Source organism: Engystomops pustulosus, chromosome 6, assembly GCF_040894005.1.
Source record: "Engystomops pustulosus chromosome 6, aEngPut4.maternal, whole genome shotgun sequence".
Lineage (NCBI taxonomy): Eukaryota > Metazoa > Chordata > Amphibia > Anura > Leptodactylidae > Engystomops > Engystomops pustulosus.
In genome coordinates this window covers 121905732-121928187 of record NC_092416.1, presented here as the reverse complement: position 1 = coordinate 121928187, position 22456 = coordinate 121905732, and the positions used below count along the sequence as shown (strand labels likewise).

Here is a 22456-nt window from a genome sequence, read left to right as displayed (position 1 = left end):
TGCTAAAAAAAAAAAATTTTAAAAAAATTTAAGATTATGACAATAGGGCTCGTTAGCTCCTGTGGCTGTCTTGGTGCTCTCCTCACCCTAATTATGCATGGGCTACTTCAGCTTTGTCCCGGCCAGCATAATCCGATAATACGTTATCACTGTGTTGTCCCTGACAGGCAGAAGTAATCACTGGCTGTACTATACCCCAGCTGCTGTGTATGAATCATCCAGCTCAGGTTGATTAGTCCTGTCTGGACAGTTCAGGAAGCTGTGTGTGATGTGAATGGCAGCCAGCAGCACCCAGCTTTCCAATGGTCCTGAATTTTATAATAATTTTTTTTCTTTTTTTTAGCAAAACCACTCTGTTCAGACATTAAACAAAATGTTTTTTGCATCAGTGTCACTACAGAATTCCCTCTCACCCTTTCCTAAATTACATATCTATCTATCATTCATATTCGTGTGCTGAAAAACCAAGTGCTGAAAAACCTCATCTTATACACGAGTCAATTTAAAAAAAAACAAAAAAAACTTGCATGCTTGTCACGGCTCCTCTTCGGTCTTCACTCTGCTCTATTAGCTGGCATAGACGCCAGCTGTTAATGTGCTGGGAGGGCTGGCTGTATACTACCGGGGGCTGGCTGGCTGTATATTACCGGGGGCGGGCTGGCTGTATACTGCGGGACTGTGACCAATGTATTTCCCACTCTCTGCTTATACTCGAGTCAATTATTTTCCCAGTTTTTGGTGGAAAAATTCAAATCCGAGATAGACAAGCAGCACTCACCAAAATCTTGTGCATAGGACTTTATTGATGTGATGCTATACAAAAGAGGTGCAGGGCAAGGCAATGGGCCGATTCATGCTAATCTGGTGCATTCTCAATCCACCTGTTCACTTGAGACAGTACATATTATATACTCGAGTATAAGCCGAGATTTTCAGCACAATGTATGTGCTGAAAAGGCCCTGCTCGGTTTACACTAGAGTTAGTATAAAAAACACACCTGATATAGCATGTGTGAGGGAGCCGGGCAGCTATGTCAGCAGGGTGTTTGAAGCTAAATTGCCTGGGATAGAAGGCTGGCGGAGAGGCAGAGCGGGGGAGGAAGGGGACGAGCTGCTGATCACAAGGATAAAGCTCATGCACGTGCAAGGCTGAGTCTGCAAACGGGGGAGATACAGCACTTTTTCGGCATCCTGAGAAGCAGTGCATACAGAGCTTCAAACAGACAGGAAGGCTGTGTGTGTGCACTACTCCCGGCTGAGCCACTAGACTGCTCACCATCAGCGGGACGTAATATACTGCCTGTGCACAAGTAGAACAAGTGTAGTCCTGACACTCGGTCTGTCTGTGCTCCTAGCTTGCGCATACAAGGACTGTTACATCTGCACATTAACATCTAAACAAACTCAACTGTGGCTTAAAGTTGTGTAGTAAACATACATGGATGGGTATAGCTGTTAATAAGCTGTTAATAGGATTCTGCTTTTAAAGTGTTGTGAGCAATTTAATATCACTACCACCAATGCTGCATTAACTAATGCATTTCATTACTTGGGGAGCCCGTGACCAATGCATTTCATAACCTCTGCTTACACTCGAGTCATTAAGTTTTCCCATTTTTTTGTGGTAATATTAGGGGCAACGGCTTATATTCGGGTCGTCTTATACTCAAGTATACACGGTAACGTATATAAATATCAAAACGAATGTCACTCTAATGGGAATAAATGGTCATTTTGAGTGGATATATACATTTTATAAAAGTATACATTACAAAAGTATACATTTCTTCCATTTTTTTTTTTGTAATTTTAACCCCACAAAAAAACTAAAAATGCAAAAAATCCAATCCACGAAAAAATAAGACTGTAAAGGTCTTAATAAATTTCTTAAAATGCCTGGTCATTAAAGCCTCAGGACTCGTAATGAAGGTGTTAAGAGGTATAAAAGGTTTGCAGCAATAAATGTGATCCTAGATAGAAGTTTGAGTTGTATATGTTGAGTAATATATGGGTCTGTGTCGTGCAGGATTATCGCTGGTGGTGGAGGACGTTCCTGGTTTCTGGAGGGTCTGCCTTTTACGTTCTAGTTTACGCTGTATTTTATTTTGTAAATAAGGTAAGTTTCTGACCTGGTATTGGTACCCAACCAACATAGTGCAGGCATCTCACCCAGCTCTCTATTTCTCTTCCAGTTGGATATTGTGGAGTTCATTCCTTCTCTCCTGTATTTTGGCTACACTACTCTCATGGTCCTCTCTTTCTGGCTTCTCACTGGGACTATCGGCTTCTACGCGGCCTACATGTTTATTCGTAAGATCTATGCGGCAGTAAAGATAGACTGACCCGCGTTCCTCTGCAGCATTTCCAGCACAAGGCAGAGCCGGTCTTCTCCGCCAAGACGCCTCTGGGGACAGTTACCAATAAAATAATCAGCAACAGCCACCATCATCATCATCTTCATGATCCAGAATGTATTGTTTGGTACTGTGTCCATGGCCGGGCCGAGGCGTATCCTGTAACTGCATTTTAACCTTTTGGTATTCCTATTTTCCAGTGCGGGTTTTTACTTTTTAGCCGGATCATTCCTGTCTTTACCATTCTGTCCACTCTGCTCTTTTTTCTTTTCCATTTTTTTAAATGATTCCTGTGTGTTATTGATCACTGGGGGTGCGGTGTGGTTGATGGAGACACTGGGACTTCCTGGCGGTAGGGTGCCCATGAAGGAAACTAACTCTAATAACTGGATTGTTAATTGGGCACAGTGGGGCTTCTATCGTTCTACTGGTCTTAGGATGAGCTGCTGGGTACAATTCACTGCTCCCAAACCAGTTATGAATTCCAGCCTGGGGAACGGTTGGGGGAGGGATCTTTGCCGAGGACTGTGAATACATTAAGAAGCATGCTTTCTTTGGGGAGGACGTAACCAGATCCAGATCAGGCACGGTTGTGAGGTCTTTGTTTTTGTACCGCTCGGAACTTGAAATTCTGGCTTCAATGAACTTTTACAGAAAAACAAATTTCAACCTCACGTGGTTTGTACTACATATTGGAGTTTTCAGCGTTTCTGTTTTCCCTCCTTGTCTCATTTTGTAAAAGAATCAGCCTGCGTAATAACTACTTAATGGAGGTTTCAAGTTTTATGTAATAGATTTATCATGGAAAGCTTCTGAATACGATTTTTTTCAGTTCCTTACCACTGTAAGATTTCTGCTTGCTAATAGAAAATAGGGATAGTTTTGGTTTATACAAACAATCTGAAAATTTGTCCTTTTGATAGGAAATCCTAATGGGGAGAGCTTGTTACTATGTATCCAGGCATAAAGCCATCAGTACTAATCCTGGCAGTACTTACATGTTGCCTGCACGGATGTCTTCATCAACCTTAGGGTGTGGCCGCATGTGGAGTTTGTAGTGCGTTTACAAACGCCATGCAATCTCCCCTAAGCATTTGTATTGTGCTTACAAACACAATACAAACGCCACATGTGACTGCATCCTTAAGTACAGACAGTTTACATCTCAGGATATTCTAGAATAGTTTTATTTTTAGCAATCCTGCAGGAGTTTACGTCAAAAAGGTAAGGTCAGAATGGGTTAGGTTAGATTTTCAGCTGACAGCAAGCAAATATCTTGAAAATGGTTTGTAAATATAATGCAAAATGGCACAACCATAACTTCTGTCTCTTAAAGTAGGAAAACTTCTTTAAAGTTGGACTGTCTCCCTGCACACAGAGGTACTTTTCTGCCAAACTAGTAAGAAGGATACATAAATTTTGTCTGGACTATAAACGGTAACATTAGCCATGTTCCCTGGAGCACTTAAAGGGTGACTACCTAAATCTGTTGGCTATGCTTGAAGATAAGATTGGGAATTAAAGGACTGTTCCCATTTCAGCAAATATTCTATGTGTAATAAAAAGTTATGATTTTCTAATATACTATTTATTATTGTTTTAATGAATTGCAGAAACTTGCGTTTTACATGTTACTATGCGTTTGGCTCATTTTACAGTATTTGTCTTCATTAGGCCTCATTCACATGGCCGTATGGGGGATGTATAAACGTCGTATACACGTCTCCCATGGGCCAGCAATGGGCGCACTGTGTTGCAATCGTATGGCACCATTCCGTAGCCGTGAAAAGATAGGACATGTCCTATCTTTGCTCGGCATACAGCGCCATGCTCCATATATCGGCTCTCACCTCCTCTCCCAGAAACCAAAGTGTGCACGCCGTGCTACGGTATGGCGGGCACACATGTGTCTGAATGTAGCCTTACTGGAAGTGTAAGCAGCTGTCACAGCTAAAATGCTATCACAGCTGCTTACACTTCCAACAATGATAAAAAACACCATCCAAATGCATTGTAACATGTAAAATGCGCACATTTCTTCAATGCTTCTAAAAACACATCGAAAACATCACATGGGAATGCACGTAGGAAGTAGAATGACAGCAAGCAGAGATCTAGAAGAGCTTGAGGAATTGGAAGCTAAGTTTACTGGAAAATGATATAACTTCATCTTATAAGCAAGAACATTTATCTGCTGAAATGGGAACAAAACAACAGCCCAAACACTTCTCATGATTGTCGGCGCTGCTGATCGCTATGAGTCCCATCCACATCAGTGTTCTTGGTCTGAGACGCAGGATTTTCAGTAGTCAGTGATTCTTGGACTGAGAACGTGAGAGCCTGCCCATACTTTGTAAATGACCTACAGAAGTTGGAACCCCCTTCTCCACACACTAAATAGACATCATGTATTGTAAGTGTACCCTTTGTTTGACACTCATGACTAACATTATTGCCATATCTGTTATCAATAACTTAAAAGCAAGTTCAGACTTCTATCGTGCAGCCACCACTGCCTCCTCTCTATTTGGTGATAAGTTCGAATTTAAATTATTTTTCAGTTTTTATTGAATATTCTCCTGAAATTTTTTTTTTTTTACACTGTTGTTCACCTTTATGCCCTTTTGTAAATAAATGCCCCTTCTGGTGTTCCTTGCTGGTGGATGATCTGTTCTGTAAGATAAAAAGGATGGCTGTGGGACTTACTATTGCACAATGTATCGAAACCTCAGTACTGGTTCAATATCAGGTTTCTGTCATTTTCAGTACTGAATAACCGTTCCTAGTAGCTGTCTGTCGGGTTAGGGAATCCTTAGAATAGATGTATCAGGCCATCTGCATCATCAGGGAAACATCATACACTGTCCCTCTATGGTGTTTATACCTCTCTGAGGGCTTCCCCTCACACAAGGGGGGGACATTTACTTAAAGTGTCGGTGTCTGCATTGGCTTTGTTACCGACCTGCTCTGGGAAAGAAGATACACATTTAATATTGTAGAGCTGTGCAGAGACATTTCTGGCGCCGAGACCATTTTCTGTCCCTGGGGCCAAAATCTGTCCCGAGCACCAGAAATGTGTCCAACAGTCCCTGCTAGACCAGTTTTCTTTTGGTCTACTTTCCGCCAGTTTTCGGCGCCCAAAAAGGGCTGCGACACATATTAATTGTGTCTGAGTTTCCACTCCGCCAAAGCCACGCCCCTTTTCGGAGAAGAGTCGGAGCAGGCGGAAAAAGGCATTATTCTGGCGCCGCCAGCTAATAAATAGGTCTGAGAGCAGAAGATGTGGTGAGAGCGCCACAAAACTGGCGGAAACACCATAGTAAATGTCCCCCAAGGTGTCTAAATTATGTAATTCAATTAAATACATTTTTTTGCCCAGATGGGGATTTGAACTCACAACCCCCACTCTCTACCTGTCATATAGATACAGCGCCTCTATCCATGGACTTAATGGTTGTCAATAAGCTAACTAAGAGCTTCACTATAGCTTACATAGTTACACAAGCTTAATGCACTGATATATAGAGGTTTATTTCAGTCATCTCTATACATTATCTCTTTAACCCCTTATCACCAAAGCCAGTTTTCACCTTCCTGACACGGCCCATTTTTTCAAATCTGACATGTTTCACTATAAGTGGTTATAACTTCAGAACTCTTTAACATATCCAAGTGATTTTGAAAGTGTTTTCTTGTGACACTTTGTACTTCATTTAGTTGAAAAATGTTGATATGTTTTTGCTTTTATTTATGAGAAAATCTGATATTTGGTGAAAATTTAGAAAAATTCTCGATTTTCGAAAATTAAAAATTTTCTACTTTTTCCACACATATTCATAAAAGCAAAATAACTTTAACTTTTTTTTTTTATGTATCCTCTGATTTTTGTAGAAGGCTATGAACTTTAGGTGTGATTTTGAGGGACCTGCTCAGGTTTCAAGTCTCTTTGAGAGGCCTAAATAAAACTGGACCTACACGTGTTGGGATGAATGGGCTGGGCTACACACAAATATTCCCCATTTAACCCCTACGCGCACCTGGATGTTATAGTAGGCCCTGTGGGTAGATACTTCCTGCAGCGGAACGTGCTATAACGAGTCTGCACCAGAAGCAGCGACTGTCAGTTGTCTAGTACAGCTGACACCGTGCTCTGACACCTGTGATCGAAGCCGGCTCCGATCGTGAGTGTTAACCTCTTACACGTTGCGGTCAAGCATGACCGCGACGTGTATGGATCTTCCTCCTATGGATCGGATCCACTTCTGGGCAGGCCCGAGGTCTGCCAAGTGCCCTGGGGTTGCCCGATGTTCGCAGCAGTCAGACCCTTCGAGGTCTGACTGTAAACTGTCTGCGCATGCGTCTGCATGCTCAGACAGTTTACACTGCTCTACAAAGAATTAGTGTTAACAACCGCCACATATTTGGTATTGCCGCGTCTGTAACAGAATCGTCTGTATAATAAAACAGAATCGTTACTGGACCTGAACGGTAAACGCCAGAGGGAAAAAAAAAAAATCCCAAAAAAAAAGATAATTTTTAACACCGACATTTGGGAAATGTAAGTTATGAATTTATTTGGGTGCTATGACTATCTGCATCAAAAGTAGAGAATTTAGAACTTTGAAAATAAAGAATTTTTCAAAATTTTTGCAAAATTTTGTTTTTTTCATAACTAAAGACAAAAGATATCATCCAAATTTTTAAACTTATTTGAAGTACAATGTGTCACGAGAAAACCATCTCAAAATCCCCTGGATATCTCATAGCGTTCCAAAGCTATGACCAGGCTACATTCACAAGCGCAGCTCTCCATAGGGATGTATGGCGCACGGCGCTGTACTACTGAGAGAGATGGGACATGTCCTATCTTTTTCCAGGGTACGGAGCAGTATGGTGCCACACGTGTGCTGCACTGTACCGCTCCCGTAGAGCGCTGGGCGACCAATTGCCATCTATGGGGGGCGTATATACTTCCTCCTTGTGGCAGTGTGAATGCAGCCTTATAGTGACACAGGGCGAATCTGAAAAATAGTCCTGTAGGGGTTAAAGCACCAAGTTTCTTTACTTTACAAAAGGTAAACCCATAACACAACACATAGTATATACAAGTAATCTTTATAGTGTAAATATAATAACCAATGTAAAAATGACAAACATTATTGGAGCAACATACAGCTAAAACAGCACACACGGTCCTGGTCCAAATACAGTAATAATAATATTGTAAATGCCCTCTATAAACAGTCATGGCCATAAGTTTTGAGAATGATACAAATGTTAATTTTTACAAAGTCTACTGCATCAGGTTTTATAATGGCAATTTGCATATACTCCAGAATGTTATAAAGAGTGATCAGCTTAACAGTAATTAATTGCAAAGTCAATATTTGCCAGAAAAATGAACTTTTTCCCCCAGAACACAGTGATTGATCTCCATTCCTGTCCTCATCAACACCCACACTTGTGTTAATGGAGCAATCTGTCATGATTAAGTAAGAATCACACCACTGGACACTATAAAAAGAGACTGGTGCTTGGCATCATTGTTTCTCTTCTCTTAACCATGGTTATCTCTAAAGAAACACGTGTAGTCCTCATTGTACTGCACAAAACTGGCCTAACAGGGAAGAGTATCGCAGCTAAAAAGATTGCACCTCAGTCAACAATCTATCGCATCTTCAAGGAGAGAGGTTCCATTGTTGCCAAAAAGGCTCCAGGGCGCCCAAGAAGGACCAGCAAGCGCTAGGACCGTCTCTTAAAAGTGTTTCAGCTTCGGTATCGGGCTACCAGCAGTGCAGAGCTTGCTCAGGAATGGCAGCAGGCAGGTGTGAGTGCATCTGTGAGGCGGAGACTCTTGGAGCAAGGCCTGGTGTCAAGGAGGGCAGCAAAGAAGCCACTTCTCTCCAGAAAAAACATCAGGGACAGACTGATATTCTGCAAAAGGTACAGGGAGTGGGCTGCTGAGGACTCGGGTAAAGTCATTTTCTCTGATGAATCTCCTTTTTTGGAACGTCTGGAAAACAGCTTGTTCGGAGAAGACAAGGTGAGCAATACCACCAGTCTTGTCTCATGCCAACTGTAAAGCATCCTGCAACCATTCATGTGTGGGGCTGCTTCTCAGCCAAGGGAATCGGCTCTCTCACAGTCTTGCCTAAAAGCACATCCATGAATAAAGAATGGTACCAGAATGTCCTCCAAGAGCAACTTCTCCCAACCGTCCAAGTGCAGTTTGGTGATCAACAATGCCTTTTCCAGCATGATGGAGCGCCTTGCCATAAAGCAAAGGTGATAACTAAATGGCTTAGGGAACAAAACATAGAGATTTTGGGTCCATGGCCTGGAAACTCCCCAGATCTTAATCCCATTGAGAACTTGTGGTCAATCATCAAGAGACACAATGCAAGCAATGATTGTACAAGAATGGACTGCTATCAGTCAGGATTTGGTCCAGAAGTTGATTGAGAGCATACCAGGGAGAATTGCAGAGGTCCTGAAGAAGAAGGGTCAACACTGCAAATATTGACTTGCTGCATTAACTCATTCTACCTGTCAATAAAAGCTTTGTTACTCATAATATGATTGCACTTGTATTTCTGTATGTGATAAAAACATCTGCCAAACACACATAAACCAGAGGGCAACAGATCAATGTGAAAATATAATATTTGTGTCATTCTCAAAATTTATGGCCATGACTGTACAGAGAAATACAACAAGGAATGAAAGCTATGGTAAGCTGCAAACCAATGAAACATAGCGCCCACAGACAATTTTGCGAGACATGTTTTGTGGTTGGCACACAAAAAAAATTGTATTTATTTATTGTTCCCTTACTATTTGATACCTTGTATTAACACGCCACCCTCATTTTTCAGGTGGACGCACTATGTTTTATTGGTTTGGTAGCTTACCATAGCTTTCATTCCTATTTCTCTGTATATAGAGGCGATTTATAATATTATTATTACTGTATTTGGACCAGGACAGTGTGTGCTGTTTTAGCTGTATGTTGCTCCAATAATGTTTGTCATTTTTACATTGATTATTATGTTTACACCATAAAGTTTACTTATATACTATGTGTTGTGTTATGGGTTTACTTTGTGTAAACTAAAGAAACTTCTTTGAGGCCTAAATAAAAGTAAAACCCCTTTATAGAAACTACATCCCTCAACGTACGTAAAACAACTTTTATGAAGTTTGTTAACCCTTTAATTGTTTTACAGGGGTAAAAATTTTTTTTTTGGCTAAATGAATATGTTTTTTTATAAAATGTACACATTCTCAGTGGATAAAATACCAAAACGCTCCACAAAGTTTAATACCCAACCTCTCCTGAGTGTAACAATCCCCCATATGTGGTGGTAATCATTTTGGTGCACATAACTTTTTTTTTATCACTTTTTGAACATTTTTTTAAGGGATTTAATGAAAAATATTTGGCAAGTTTTTCAGGTTTTGTTTTTATGACGGTCACCGAGCCAGCCAATAATATTTCAGAGTTATTGTACCGATTGTTACGGACGCAGGGGGCGGCGCACGATTCACTTGTGATGCCCCTTACACGCTGCGGTCAAGAGTAACTACAGCATGTAAGGGTTTAACACCTGCGATCGGTGACCTGGATCGCAGCTCCTGTTGTTGGCTCCGTTAAGTAATTTGGGAACGCACCTCCCGCCATGCAGTAATATTACGTCAAATGTCGGGAAGGGGTTAAAAAATATATTATACAGTTTACAAAGAATAAAACACAAAATAAGAGCTAATTCAGACGGGAATTTCCACTGCACATCAGCAGTCGCGTTATATCCATGTTCATTCCATTTGTATCTGCATCCTTCTATTCACATCTGCAAAAAACTAAAATTGGATTGGTTTCTTATTTACTTTTTGCCCTTCCAAGTTGGTTGCCTAGCAACATTTGAGAGATAACAGAGAACATAGGGATGTTATCCATGTGCTGTCCATTTATTTTTGCAGATCCATGGACTGCATGGTGATTTTTTTTTTTTTCTTTTCTCACTGTCTGCACATCCATGAAAAAAAAAACGGACATGTGAACAGACCCATAAGAAACAAATGTGGATACAAATAAGGATAGGAATAGGATGGAACGTAAGGAGGAGACTCACTCACCCAGTAGGAGGAGAGTTGCAGAGAACTTCCAGCTCCATCTCCCTCATTTATCTGAGTGCCTCAGGCAGATCTGGTTATAACATCAGACTCCTAAGGGGCGTATGGTCAGATGAGGGAAAAGGGTTTCATATAAATGTGTTGGAATTAAGGGCAGTGAGACTACCATGCCTTCATATAATAAAGAACACGAGTTTCTATCAGGCTATTGTCCTCCAGATGGACAACAAAACAGCGATAGCATATGTGAACAAAATGGGGGAAACGTGATCCAGGCCAGTTATGCTTGAAGGCCCTAGATTTATGGAATTGGGCAGTAGATAGGAACATAGACTTAAGAGCTCATTATGTTCTAGGACAGAGATTGCAGACGCTATGTACAGACAGAAACTATCACTAGTAATAATAGCACTCACTACACACAGTTTCTCAAAAATAACTCATCAGTTGGGTCAGAGACAGATAGATTTGTTTGCTTCAGAAATCCCAGCACAGACTTGAGTGTATGCAGTGAGAAAGTGTTCTCCAAGGGCATGGAGAGTGGATGCACTATCCTTTCCGTGGCACGGTCTCTATGAACTATATGCCTTTCCTCCCCTGAATTTAATTACCGTATATACTCATGTATAAGCCGAGTTTTTCAGCACAAAAAATGTGCTGAAAAACGTCCCCTCGGCTTATACACGAGTCACAACGAGTTAAAAAATACTTTAAAAATAATAAACTTATATACTCACCCTCTGGTGGCCCCGATCTGCAGCGCTGCTCCCCCGATGTCCTCTTCTGGCTTCCCGATGCCTGCCCTGCCTCCTGTCCATTGCGCTGGGCGCCGCCATTGCTGTCTCCCGGGCTGGCGCCCAGCGCGATGTACAGGGGACAGGCGCGGAAGCCAGAAGAGGACCCGCGCGGACATCGGGGGAGCAGCGCTGCAGATCGGGGCCACCGGAGGGTGAGTATATAAGTTTATAATTTTTTTTTAATGCTGGGCTGTATACTACTGGGGGCAGGCTGGGCAGTGCTGTATACTACTGGGGGCAGGCTGGGCAGTGCTGTATACTACTGGGGGCAAGCTGGGCAGTGCAGTATACTACTGGGGGCAAGCTGGGCAGTGCAGTATACTACTGGGGGCAAGCTGGGCAGTGCAGTATACTACTGGGGGCAAGCTGGGCAGTGCAGTATACTACTGGGGGCAAGCTGGGCAGTGTTGTATACTACTGGGGGCAAGCTGGGCAGTGCTGTATACTACTGGGGGCAAGCTGGGCAGTGCTGTATACTACTGGGGGGAAGCTGGGCAGTGCTGTATACCACTGGGGGCAAGCTGGGCAGTGCTGTATACTACTGGGGGCAAGCTGGGCAGTGCTGTATACTACTGGGGGCAGGCTAGGGTGGCTGTATACTACTGGGGGCAGGCTGTATACTATAGGGGGCTGGCTATATACTGGGGGGGGGGGGGGTCTGTGACCAATCCATTTCCCACCCTCGGCTTATACTCGAGTCAATAGGTTTTCCCAGTTTTTGGTGGTAAAATTAGGGGTCTCGGCTTATACTCGGGTCGGCTTATACTCGAGTATATACGGTACGTTCAATCCTGTGGGAGATTACAGGCGAATTCATGCAGGGTCCACAGGACCTGTTACAACAACTTCCGCAATTAATGTGGATTGGGGCATTGATAAGCTGGCACAGGCACATTAATTACTTAATTGGTCCTTGAAATACAGATCTATAATTCAAGAGTTTCAGAAATGGCAGACCGAAACAGGGTTGCAAGGATCGGTCGATATATGGAATGCATTACAGTTCCTGGCAAAGAAACATAGATAAGGTGTTCCATCCAACACTCGTAAAACAATAGGTTTTGCTCTTAATATAATTCCAAACCTGACTGAAAACGAATTATATTTGAGATCAATAAGGGGAGCAGACCAGTTGTTTCCAAATATACATGCATTTGGGACATAGACATCTTACTCAAATACTTGAGCTCTTTATACCCGGAGACACTGTGTGTCAGGACAACAGGTATAGCCCTGGCAGCAAGAACAATGGAGTTATCATTGATCCATATAAACGAACCGTGGTTGTCACAGGCACTGGGAGGTTTTCCATATGATCCTTGAAGGCAGAACAGAAACCTCATCCATAGGCCAAAGTCTAGTAGAAATTGATTTAATTGAAGATACACTAGACCCGGGCTTATGCATAGTCCTTTCAATGAGGAAATATGTAGAACTGACACAGCCCTAAGCGGAAGAATTTCAGAACTGTTTATCACATCTAGAACTCTGATTAATAGAGCATCTCTGAACTCTACTAGAGGTTGGGTTCTTCAAGCAATGTCTGAGGCAGGTATAGACACCAACATCTTCAGGGCACATTCAGTCATAGGTGCTGCTGCAACCAAGGCATAAGCAAAAAAGGTACCTGTTGGACACAAACTGACAGCAGCTAGATGATCTTCCAAACGTACATTTGTAAAGCACTATTGGAGACCTTCAGATCAGGAAAGACTGGAGCCAGTACTAGGTGTGTGCTAATCTACCCATTAGCTGGTGCTGGGTGGCTGCCTCCCAAAGAACAAAACTCAGTTTGCAGGAATCTATGATCTGCAAACTGCATTTGTTTTAGGGAATAGGTCAGCCACCAGCAACAACTCCCATCCCTATAGAAACTTTTGGTACCCTATTTGTGACCCCGGTGGCTACGGAGCACTGCGGCATTCACTTTTAGTGCGCCGAGGAATTTACAGGAGGCATCCGCTGGCACCCATTAGCTGTTGCTGGGTGGCTGACGTATTCCCTAGAACTAATGCATAAATTCCTGCAAACTGAGTTTTAGTCCCAGGGGTTGGCTCCAGTTTGGATGCATTTTAAAAAAACATGTGCTGCAGACTGCTCAGCTCTCAGCCCCCACCTTTGTGCTCCTGTACAGCTCCTTCCTCCTGCTCCTACACAGAGCTCACAGCCTGATGATCTGACATCAGTGGGGGAGGGAGGAGCTGTACAGGAGCACAAATGTGAAAGGCATATTTGCAATGCAGGCAGAGTTGGACTGGGGTACCTGGGGCCCACCATACTGCTACATAGAAATATAACCAATACTGTAGAAGTCCCGAAATTTATAGGCACAGACGAGGAAGCAGTAAAACAAAAAAAATAACTAAATAGTTTCTCTTTCCCTCTCTCTCAGTGCTTGGCTCTTAGTGTATAAGTACCAGCTACAGGGTTACATTATATCAGGACATAAATGTTGGGCATGTGTAAGAATTATTCCTACTTTCTCAGGCTTTTTGCTGGTGGGTTGGCATTTACCAGCAATGTTATCAAAAAGAAAATGCTGACAAAATTAATATTATATGATGACATTGCCCCCCCCCCCCCATGCTGGGGACACCACATTGCATACATAAGGCTGATTTGGCTCACTGACACATTGGGGCACATTTAAGGTCTTCTGTCAGACTTTGCACGTTCTTTCTAGTCTAAACAGCTTGCACAGGTATTGTGGCTGCGCTATTTTTCATGCAACACAAATTCAAAGTCCAACAGAAATGTGTAACACGTTCTATGTTAAAGATGCACCAAAAAAAAAAGTGTTGCACTCTGCCAGAGCAGTGTAAAGGGCACCAGATTCATGAAGAACGGACGCCACAAATCCTGAATCTAGCGCCCCCTGCACACTACACAGGCAAACTGCACATAGTACACAATGCACTGTTCTTAGTAAATGAACCCCAATAGATATAACAATACACATGCTTAGGCCCCCATGCACACATCCAGAAGAAGAGGATGGTTATTTAGGCAGAGAGATTGTATAAATGATTTAGATGGCACAGGGAACAAATTGAAGACTGAGGAACTGAGCTTAGGGTACAATCAAGAGATAGTGTACTAGAAGTTCTTGTGTAATGAGCGCCAGCTGTGTTGTTGTTTGGAGATCATACATGAGTGTGTGATTCTGGAATACATTTATGTAGTGAGTTAAACAAAGGATCTATATAGTGTGGATTGAGTCCTGGTGAGGAGTCATTTTATTGAAAGCTTTTTTGATAATAAAAGTTAAATTTTAATAGTCACATTTAAGTAGAATCACCACACTCAAATGTTGCTTATATGACTGCTGGTGCAAATTTCCTTTATTATCTGAAAATCCCCATTTAACTGTAATTTAATGGTGTGCTATTCCAAAGTGACAGAGACCCTCCGACAGCCGGTTGTCCAGAAGAAGGCCAAAGGGGTGACCTCTTGGTTGTTCCAAGTCTGTATATTTCTAGAATATTACATCTTAACACATCACAAATCCATTTTAAGCTGGTTGCCCTTGAAAGACAAATGCAAGAGAGTGATTACAAAATAAATTTTACACAGCACATCAGTGGTAACAAGTGGACATAAAGTACATATAAATATCCAGTTGCGTGGCCTTGCAGGGTCTCATGGTGGATAGTGTAATGAGAATTAGATAAAAGAACCAGGTAAAATGGATGCGCTATTATTAAGGCAACAAGGGTGGATAACGTGTTTCGGGAATGTAGTGTTCCCTTTATCTGGTCCAAAATGACAGCTTTTCAGAGTAGACAGTCAGCAAGGTCTTTGAGATTTATAAAATGTGAATAAAAATAATCGTCTTGAGTTAGACCTGGTAGTGGGTTCAATGTTAATGGTAGTTAAGTAACTGTGCCGGCGGTTTGCAGTGGAGTGCTGTGTACTAGGCTAGTACACAGCACTCCACCGCAGACAGCTGACACAGTTATTTAACTCCCATTAACATTGAACCCACTAGAGAAAACCTGATAGTGGAGGAGTTTAACACGGATCTGGTGACAACATCACCCAGATATTTAGTCTATATCGATCTGAACCTGGCACCTATGTTGAAAGAGGCATGTTCTAGGATTCAAGTGTGGAATAAACTTCCTATCTCCTCCTTAGTTTGAGCAAACGTAATCAAGATGACGCTGATGCCACAACTCCTATACATTTTGCATAATGCCTCAATCTGGATACCAAGGTTCTGAAGTAAACTAAGGTTCGGAAGGACTAAAGTAAAGCATCCAGAGAGCTTTGCAAAAGGTCACAGTGGGCGGAGGGGTCCGTATTTAACTAGGGGTCATCTGTAAGTCGGATGTCCTTAAGTAGGGGACCACCTGTATCCATGTCTATTGATTCCATAACAATGTTAAAAACTTATGATATCACATCAGACAAAGAAAAGGGTGACACTTTTCGGAGATTGCTATGTGACTGTCCTTACTCATAACTCAAAAAAAGCCCAGTATAATGGAACCTATTTGAGAACAAGGCTACTGGAAGTTACCAGTGTAGGTGTGGTGTATCGAGGGAGTGTTTTCCACTCAATGCTTGAGTATGTGATATTATTGTGGCAACTGACTTGTTAAATTAACTAATGTGCATGAAGATAGCATAAAGATGTCCACAACAGTTGCATTACACAATCTACAATCTATAATAAAAGTAATATTATTATACATGGTGGAAGTCTTATTATAATGTAAAGACAGGTATTGTATTTAATATAGGATAAATCGCTCCTGTGGTTCTTGTCCTGCGGAAATTGTTTGTCCAGGAGCGTGATCCAATAAGCCACCCTCATATTAAACTTTTTGGTGTGACATATTCTATTGCAGCGGCATTCATAAATTGTACAGACCCTTTATGATGATCACGGAAATGTTTAAAAATTCCACATACGTTACGTGTGCTTGCTGCATTGTTGGGGTTAGCTCCACCTATATGTTCTGAGATGTGGGATATAAATTTTTGTGACATGCAACCCACATTGACATTCCATGCACTCAAGTAAATATACTGGGGGTCATTTACTAAGGGCCCGATTCGCGTTTTCCCGACGTGTTACTCGAATATTTCCGATTTGCGCCATTTCTGAATTGCCCCCGGATTGTGGCACATCGGCGCTGGCATGCACGCGACGGAAATAGGGGGGGCGTGGCCGAACGGAAACCCGACGGATTCGGAAAAACCGCTGCATTTAAAACAAAAAATCTGTCGCGGAGCTTGGGCTTACCTTCACTCAGCCCGAGCCGGTGAACTCCAGTGCGTTCCGATGCTTTTCAGCGCAGCAGCACCACCTAGTGGACAGCAGAGGAACTACCTTAATGAACCCGGCCGGACCCGAATCCAGCGCAGAGAACGCGCCGCTGGATCGCGAATGGACCGGGTAAGTAAATCTGCCCCACTGTGTTTGTTGATTCACAGTTCAAATGTTTTTTTATAGGAAAAGTAGATTGAGTTGCGAGAACCTAAAAATAGAAGTTTGTTTCATGTATTTGCATATATTGCATCAAGTGCCAACATAGCACACACTACCTTTATATGACAATCATGTAGATTTGGTACTTCTTTCAACATATTGGTTAGGTGATATGATGCTACCTTTTGTATGCCCTGTTATAATAATTGTTCCTGATCGTCCTTCAGGCAGCACAGGGAAACAATGAGATTATGATCCCTAGATATAATCACAGAGACTAGTTAGAACAGCAATTGGCGCATCAATGGTTTTTCCTCTGCATTCCTGTTTTGAGCTCTGTTGTACTGTCTGTGTTTTCTTGTTAGATGTCGACCTCTAACTCTAAGGGCAGGAAGAGATCTCTCCTCAAACTGTCAGCAACCCCTGCTAGATGATGTGGATGATTTATGTAGTGGCTCCATGTCTGCAAATTTCTTAGCATGGTTCAAACATCAACTTGTTAATGCATTTAACCCCATAGCGCAATAAGACGTACCTGTACGTTTTATTGCGCATGGGGTAGTATGAAGAGGGTTCACGGGCTGAGCCCTCTTCATACACGCCGGGTGCTTGGGCGGCGGCGCGTGGGCGCCGCCATCTTGGCTCCGATCGCGGGTGTTAACCCTTTCATCGCCGCCGGCAAAGCTGCCGGCGGCATTAACGAGCCGGCGGCGCGTGGGCGCCGCCATCTTGGCTCCGATCGCCGCTCCCCGTGACGTCATCGGGGAGCGGCGATCCGTTGCCATGACAGCCTCGGATCACACAATGATCCGAGGCTATCATGTTTTAGGCCATCTATTACAATGTGCGATCTGCACATTGAAATAGATGGTGTGCAAAATCCCCATATACTGCCATACTGTAGTATGGCAGTATATGGTAGGATCAATCAGACAACCTAGGGTTAAAGTACCCTAGGGAGTCTGAAAAATAGTAAAAAATTTTAATAAAAAATAAAAAATTATATTAAAAAAAACTAAAAATTCAAATCACCCCCCTTTCCCTAGAACTGATATAAATATAAATAAACAGTAAAAATCAAACACATTAGGTATCGCCGCGTCCGAAGATGCCCGATCTATCAAAATATAAGAATGTTTTTTTTACTGCGTTTAACCCCGTAACGGACAATAGTGCTCAAAGTCGCAAATGGCATTTTTTTGCCATTCTGAAAAATATAAACAATTCAATAAAAAGTGATCAAAAGGTCGTACAATTTTAAAAATAAAAGCATTGAAAACGTCATCAAAAGTCGCAAAAAATGACACCACCCACAGCTCCATACACCAAAGTATGAAAAAGCGCAAGAAGACGGCAAAATGAAGAATTTTTTTTTTTGTACAGGAGGTTTTAATTTTTGTAAATGTATGAAAACATTATAAAACCTATACAAATTTGGTATCCATGTGATCGTATTGATTCTGAATTTTTTTCCCGCTTCCCAGTATATGGCATAGACAATTAAATGCCATCACTATGAAGTGCAATTTGTTACGCAGAAAACAAGCCATCACACAGCTCTCTACATAGAAAAATAAAAAAGTTATAGATTTTTGAAGGTGGGGTGTGAAAAATAAAGACGCAAAAACGAAAAAGGGCCTGGTCCTTAAGGGGTTAATGATGCTAGAAGGGAGAAGGTAATGGGGAGACCTCCTCGAATTCAGCTGTGTTGTGTGATTCATCTGAACATGATTCTGCTATGAATGAATCTTCCCCTGATTCTAATGACCCAGAGGATTATATTTTGATGAATAAGGCAAAATTTCCAACTTTGCTTAACCCCTTCCCGACATGTGACGTAATAGTACGTCACATGTTGGGTCCCGGTACATGGAGAGGGCTCACAGGCCGAGCCCTCTACATAGCCGGTAAATCTTTGCTGCATAATGCAGCAAAGGCTTACCGGTAACCGATCGCGGGTGTTTTCCTGCTGATCGCCACCGGCACCACCATCTTTCCGTGGATCGTCGCTCCCCGTGACGTCATCGGGGAGCGGTGATCCATCGCCATGGTAGCTTCGGGTCTCCCTTCGGGTTAGCCCATTCATTACAATGTGCTATCAGCACATTGTAATGTATGAGTAGTAAAATCCCCATATACTGCCATACTGTAGTATGGCAGTATATGATAGGATCGTACAGACACCCTAGGGTTAAAGTACCCTAGGGAGTCTGAAAATAGTAAAAATAAAAATCGTTAAAATAAAAAATAACGAAATAAAAAAAATATAAAAATAAAAAATTATAATAAAAAAAACTAAAAATTCTAATCACCCCCCTTTCCCTAGAACTGATATAAAGATAAACAGTAAAAATCATAAACACATTAGGTATCGCCGCGTCCGAAAATGCCGATCTATTAAAATATGATAACGGTTTTTCACTGCGTTTAACCCCGTAACGGAAAGTCGAAAATGGCACTTTTTGCCATTTAAAAAAAAATAAAAAATTCTATAAAAAGTGATCAAAAGGTTGTACATTGTAAACGTCATCAAATCCGCAAAAAATGACACCACCCACAGCTCCATACACCAAAGTATGAAAAAGTTATTAGTGCCAGAATATGGCAAAATCCCCCCCAAAATTTTTGTACAGGAGGTTTTAATTTTTTAAAATGTATGAAAACATTATAAAACCTATACAAATTTGGTATACCCATAATTGTACCGACCCAAAGAATAAAGTAGACATGTCGTTTGGGGTGCACAGTGAAATCCGTAAAATCCAAGCCCACAAGAATACGGCACAAATGCGTTTTTTTACCAATTTCACTGCATTTGGAATTTTTTTCCCGCTTCCCAGTACACGACATGGAATATTATATACCACCATTTTGAAGTGTAATTTGTTACGCAGAAAATAAGCCATAACACAGCTCTGGAAAAATAAAAAAGTTACAGATTTTTGAATGTGGGGAGTGAAAAATGAAAACGCAAAAACGAAAAAGGGCTGCAGAGGGAAGGGGTTAAAGCAGTTAAGGATACAGTTGAGTCTAATACAAATGTAGACCATAAGTCAAAAAAGGAACAATTATTCTATTTTCCGGTCTCAAAAAACAAGGTTCTCCCTAGTCATCCTGTACTCTCTGATTGGTTAAAGAGAGACTGGGCTAAACCTGACAAAAGAAATGATTTAGGTTCTAGATTTAAAAGCCTCTACAAACTTGAAGAGTCTGCGAATAAAATTGGGAAAGTATTCCTAAGGTTGATTTAGCTGTTGCTCAATTATCCAGAAAAGCCATTATTCCTCTGTGTTGTCAGATCCCATGGATCGGAAGGCTGATTCCAGTCTAAAGAAATTATATGCATCTACAGTGGGTGCTTGTAAAGCGTCCCTATCCTCCATCCCACTGGCTAGATCTTAGAGACTGGCTAAGTGAATTCACAACGAGTATTAATGAGGGCACTCCCAGAGGCTTGTTATTGGATACCATGCCAGTATTAAAGTTGGCAGTTGAATTCCTTGCAGATGCACATCTAGATAGCCTCAAATGTTCGTTCAGAACAGATCTTTAGCAGATCAAATTTAGCAAGAAGAGCCTTATGGCTCAAGATGTGGAATGGCCTTGCCCTTTCTAAAGTCAATTTTTGTCTCTCAGCTGTCCGCCATATTGGAATCGCTGGAAGGTAATAAAGGGGTGAAGATTCCCGAGAAGAAAAAACAATTCCATACATTTTTTCGTACACAGAACCTGGAAAGTTGCCCTCCAAATAGCCCATTTTCAGAAAAACAGCTCCTCTGGTAAGAAGGCCAGCTATACGCCAAGGGTCCCTTAACAAAGGTAGGGACTAGATTAAAAACTTTTGGCATCTATGGTCAGAAACATCATCGGACGTGTGGGTTTCCTCCATCATACGCAGAGGTTATTAACTCGAGTTCAAACAGTTCCCTCTGAACAGGTTTTTTTTTCAACACACATGCCAACCAGTGTGGCAACTGGTCCAGGATTTCCGTCAGAAGCAGCCCTGGAACCAGTCCCCATCAGTCAAAAGGGAAAAGGAGTATATTCACACATTTTTCCCAAAGTCCGGAGGGAAATGGAGGTTGGTGATCAACCTATCATTCCTCAACAATTTTCTCGTCCAGAAACCCTTTCAGATGGAAACCATTCGTTCGGTAATGACGGCTCTGCAGAAAGGGGACTTTATGACCAGAATCGATCTTCTGGATGCAGATTTACACATCCCTATTTTTCCTCTCCACAGGAAATATCGGAGATTGGCCATCAGCGACTCTCTGGGAATGCATCATTTTTAGTTCACCTGTCTCCCCTTCGGCTTCGGCTCCAAGAGTTTTAACCAAAGTGGTAATAGTTCTGACATCAATCCAGAGATTGCAAGGAATCTGTGTCATACCATATCTAGATGATTGGCTAGTGAGAGCCTCATCTCAAGCTCTTCTGGAAACTCATCTTCAACGCACTCTGTCAACTCTAGAAGACCACGGTTATTTTATAAACCATCGAAAGTCCCATCTTATGCCCTCTCAGAGCATAGTTTTTCTAGGGTTGGTTATAAATTCTCTCAAATACAGTGCACCAGCTCAGGGGCTTATTTTCGTTATGTTCTTCAACCGATGTAAAGCGTTTAGTAATCTTTATATACAAGTTGCAGCACAGCACCGTGGTCCACGCTCGGTAGCGTGCATGGTGCGGTGAAGGTACTTGTATATAAAAATTACTAAAGCGTTTAAACGCTTTACATTGGTTGAAAAACATAACAAAAATAAGCCCAGCACCAGCTCACCCTGAGCTGGTGCACGGCCTTTGCAGCTGATAACCTATACCGGAAGTGGTAGGTTTCCTTTAAATAAAATTGTGGGCGGTAAATCTGTATATAGTTAATCATGTGGGAGAATCTGGATATAGGGGTTGGATTTTAATTAAACTATAGGAGCTGTATATAATTTAATTGGGGGAGAGGAGCTTTTATTAAAAAATTTTAAATAAATGTAGAGGTGTCACATTGTGGTTTCTATATCCAGTGTGTGTGTGTGGGCAGGGTGGTCTGTTGTGTTCTAAGCGGTTTTATGATTTTGGAACACTTATTTAAGTGACTTTATACTTTAAGTGACAGTGGTATATTATCGGTGCAGTGCGGAGATGTGGTGCCAGGACCTGAAGACATCTGGCAGCGAATTCAAAAGTCCTGGGCGGGAGAAGATGTAATGAAGTCCCCTTCCTGATAGAGCAGATAGTCACCTGTGAGGTACTAGATGTTGCTTTTGTCTGTGTCACTGACCAGCTTGTGGCTGTTAGCATGCGTGGTGTCACAGAGGGCCAGTGACTAATTTTAAATAGATTTAATTTACTAAATTTAATTACTAAAGTAAGCAGTTCCTAGTGCTACAACAGATGCAGCAGTGTTATACTGCCAGTGATATTGGAACCCAGCTCCTGGTGCTTTTTTATAGGTGACAGGTCCTCTTTAAGTAATGTCGTCAGGTTGTAAATGCTTTGCAAAAGTTTTGAAATTCAGGGGGGGGGGGGGGGTGAACATATCCTGGATGCAGGGTTGGACCGGTGTTGGAGGGGGGGTCCATTTAAATTTTTACCCATTTAAATCCTGGTGTCTTTGGAATGCCTTAAAATCAATATCAGGAAGGCACAAGATATACACTCTTAAAGTTCAATTTAAAGTTAAAATATCTTCAAAGCTCTCACAAGATTAGACCCAAATCCTCATCCTCCATCTCCCT

General features: G+C 41.9%; 2 protein-coding genes across 2 annotated transcripts in view; one reads left to right on the top strand and one right to left on the bottom strand.

Annotated features, from left to right (window-relative positions):
• TM9SF4 (transmembrane 9 superfamily member 4) overlaps positions 1–5006 on the top strand; it is a 28347-nt gene extending 23341 nt beyond the window's left edge. Inside the window, exons 18-19 of the mRNA XM_072110741.1 lie at positions 2027–2116; positions 2193–5006. Coding sequence (XP_071966842.1) covers positions 2027–2116; positions 2193–2342 — 240 coding nt within the window. The 3' untranslated portion in view covers positions 2343–5006. The remainder of the gene's footprint in view (positions 1–2026; positions 2117–2192) is intronic.
• A 9658-nt stretch (positions 5007–14664) lies between these two features.
• PLAGL2 (PLAG1 like zinc finger 2) overlaps positions 14665–22456 on the bottom strand; it is a 26477-nt gene continuing 18685 nt past the window's right edge. The window contains exon 5 of the transcript XR_011847713.1: positions 14665–14809. The gene's annotated coding sequence lies outside the window, so the exon portion shown is untranslated. The remainder of the gene's footprint in view (positions 14810–22456) is intronic.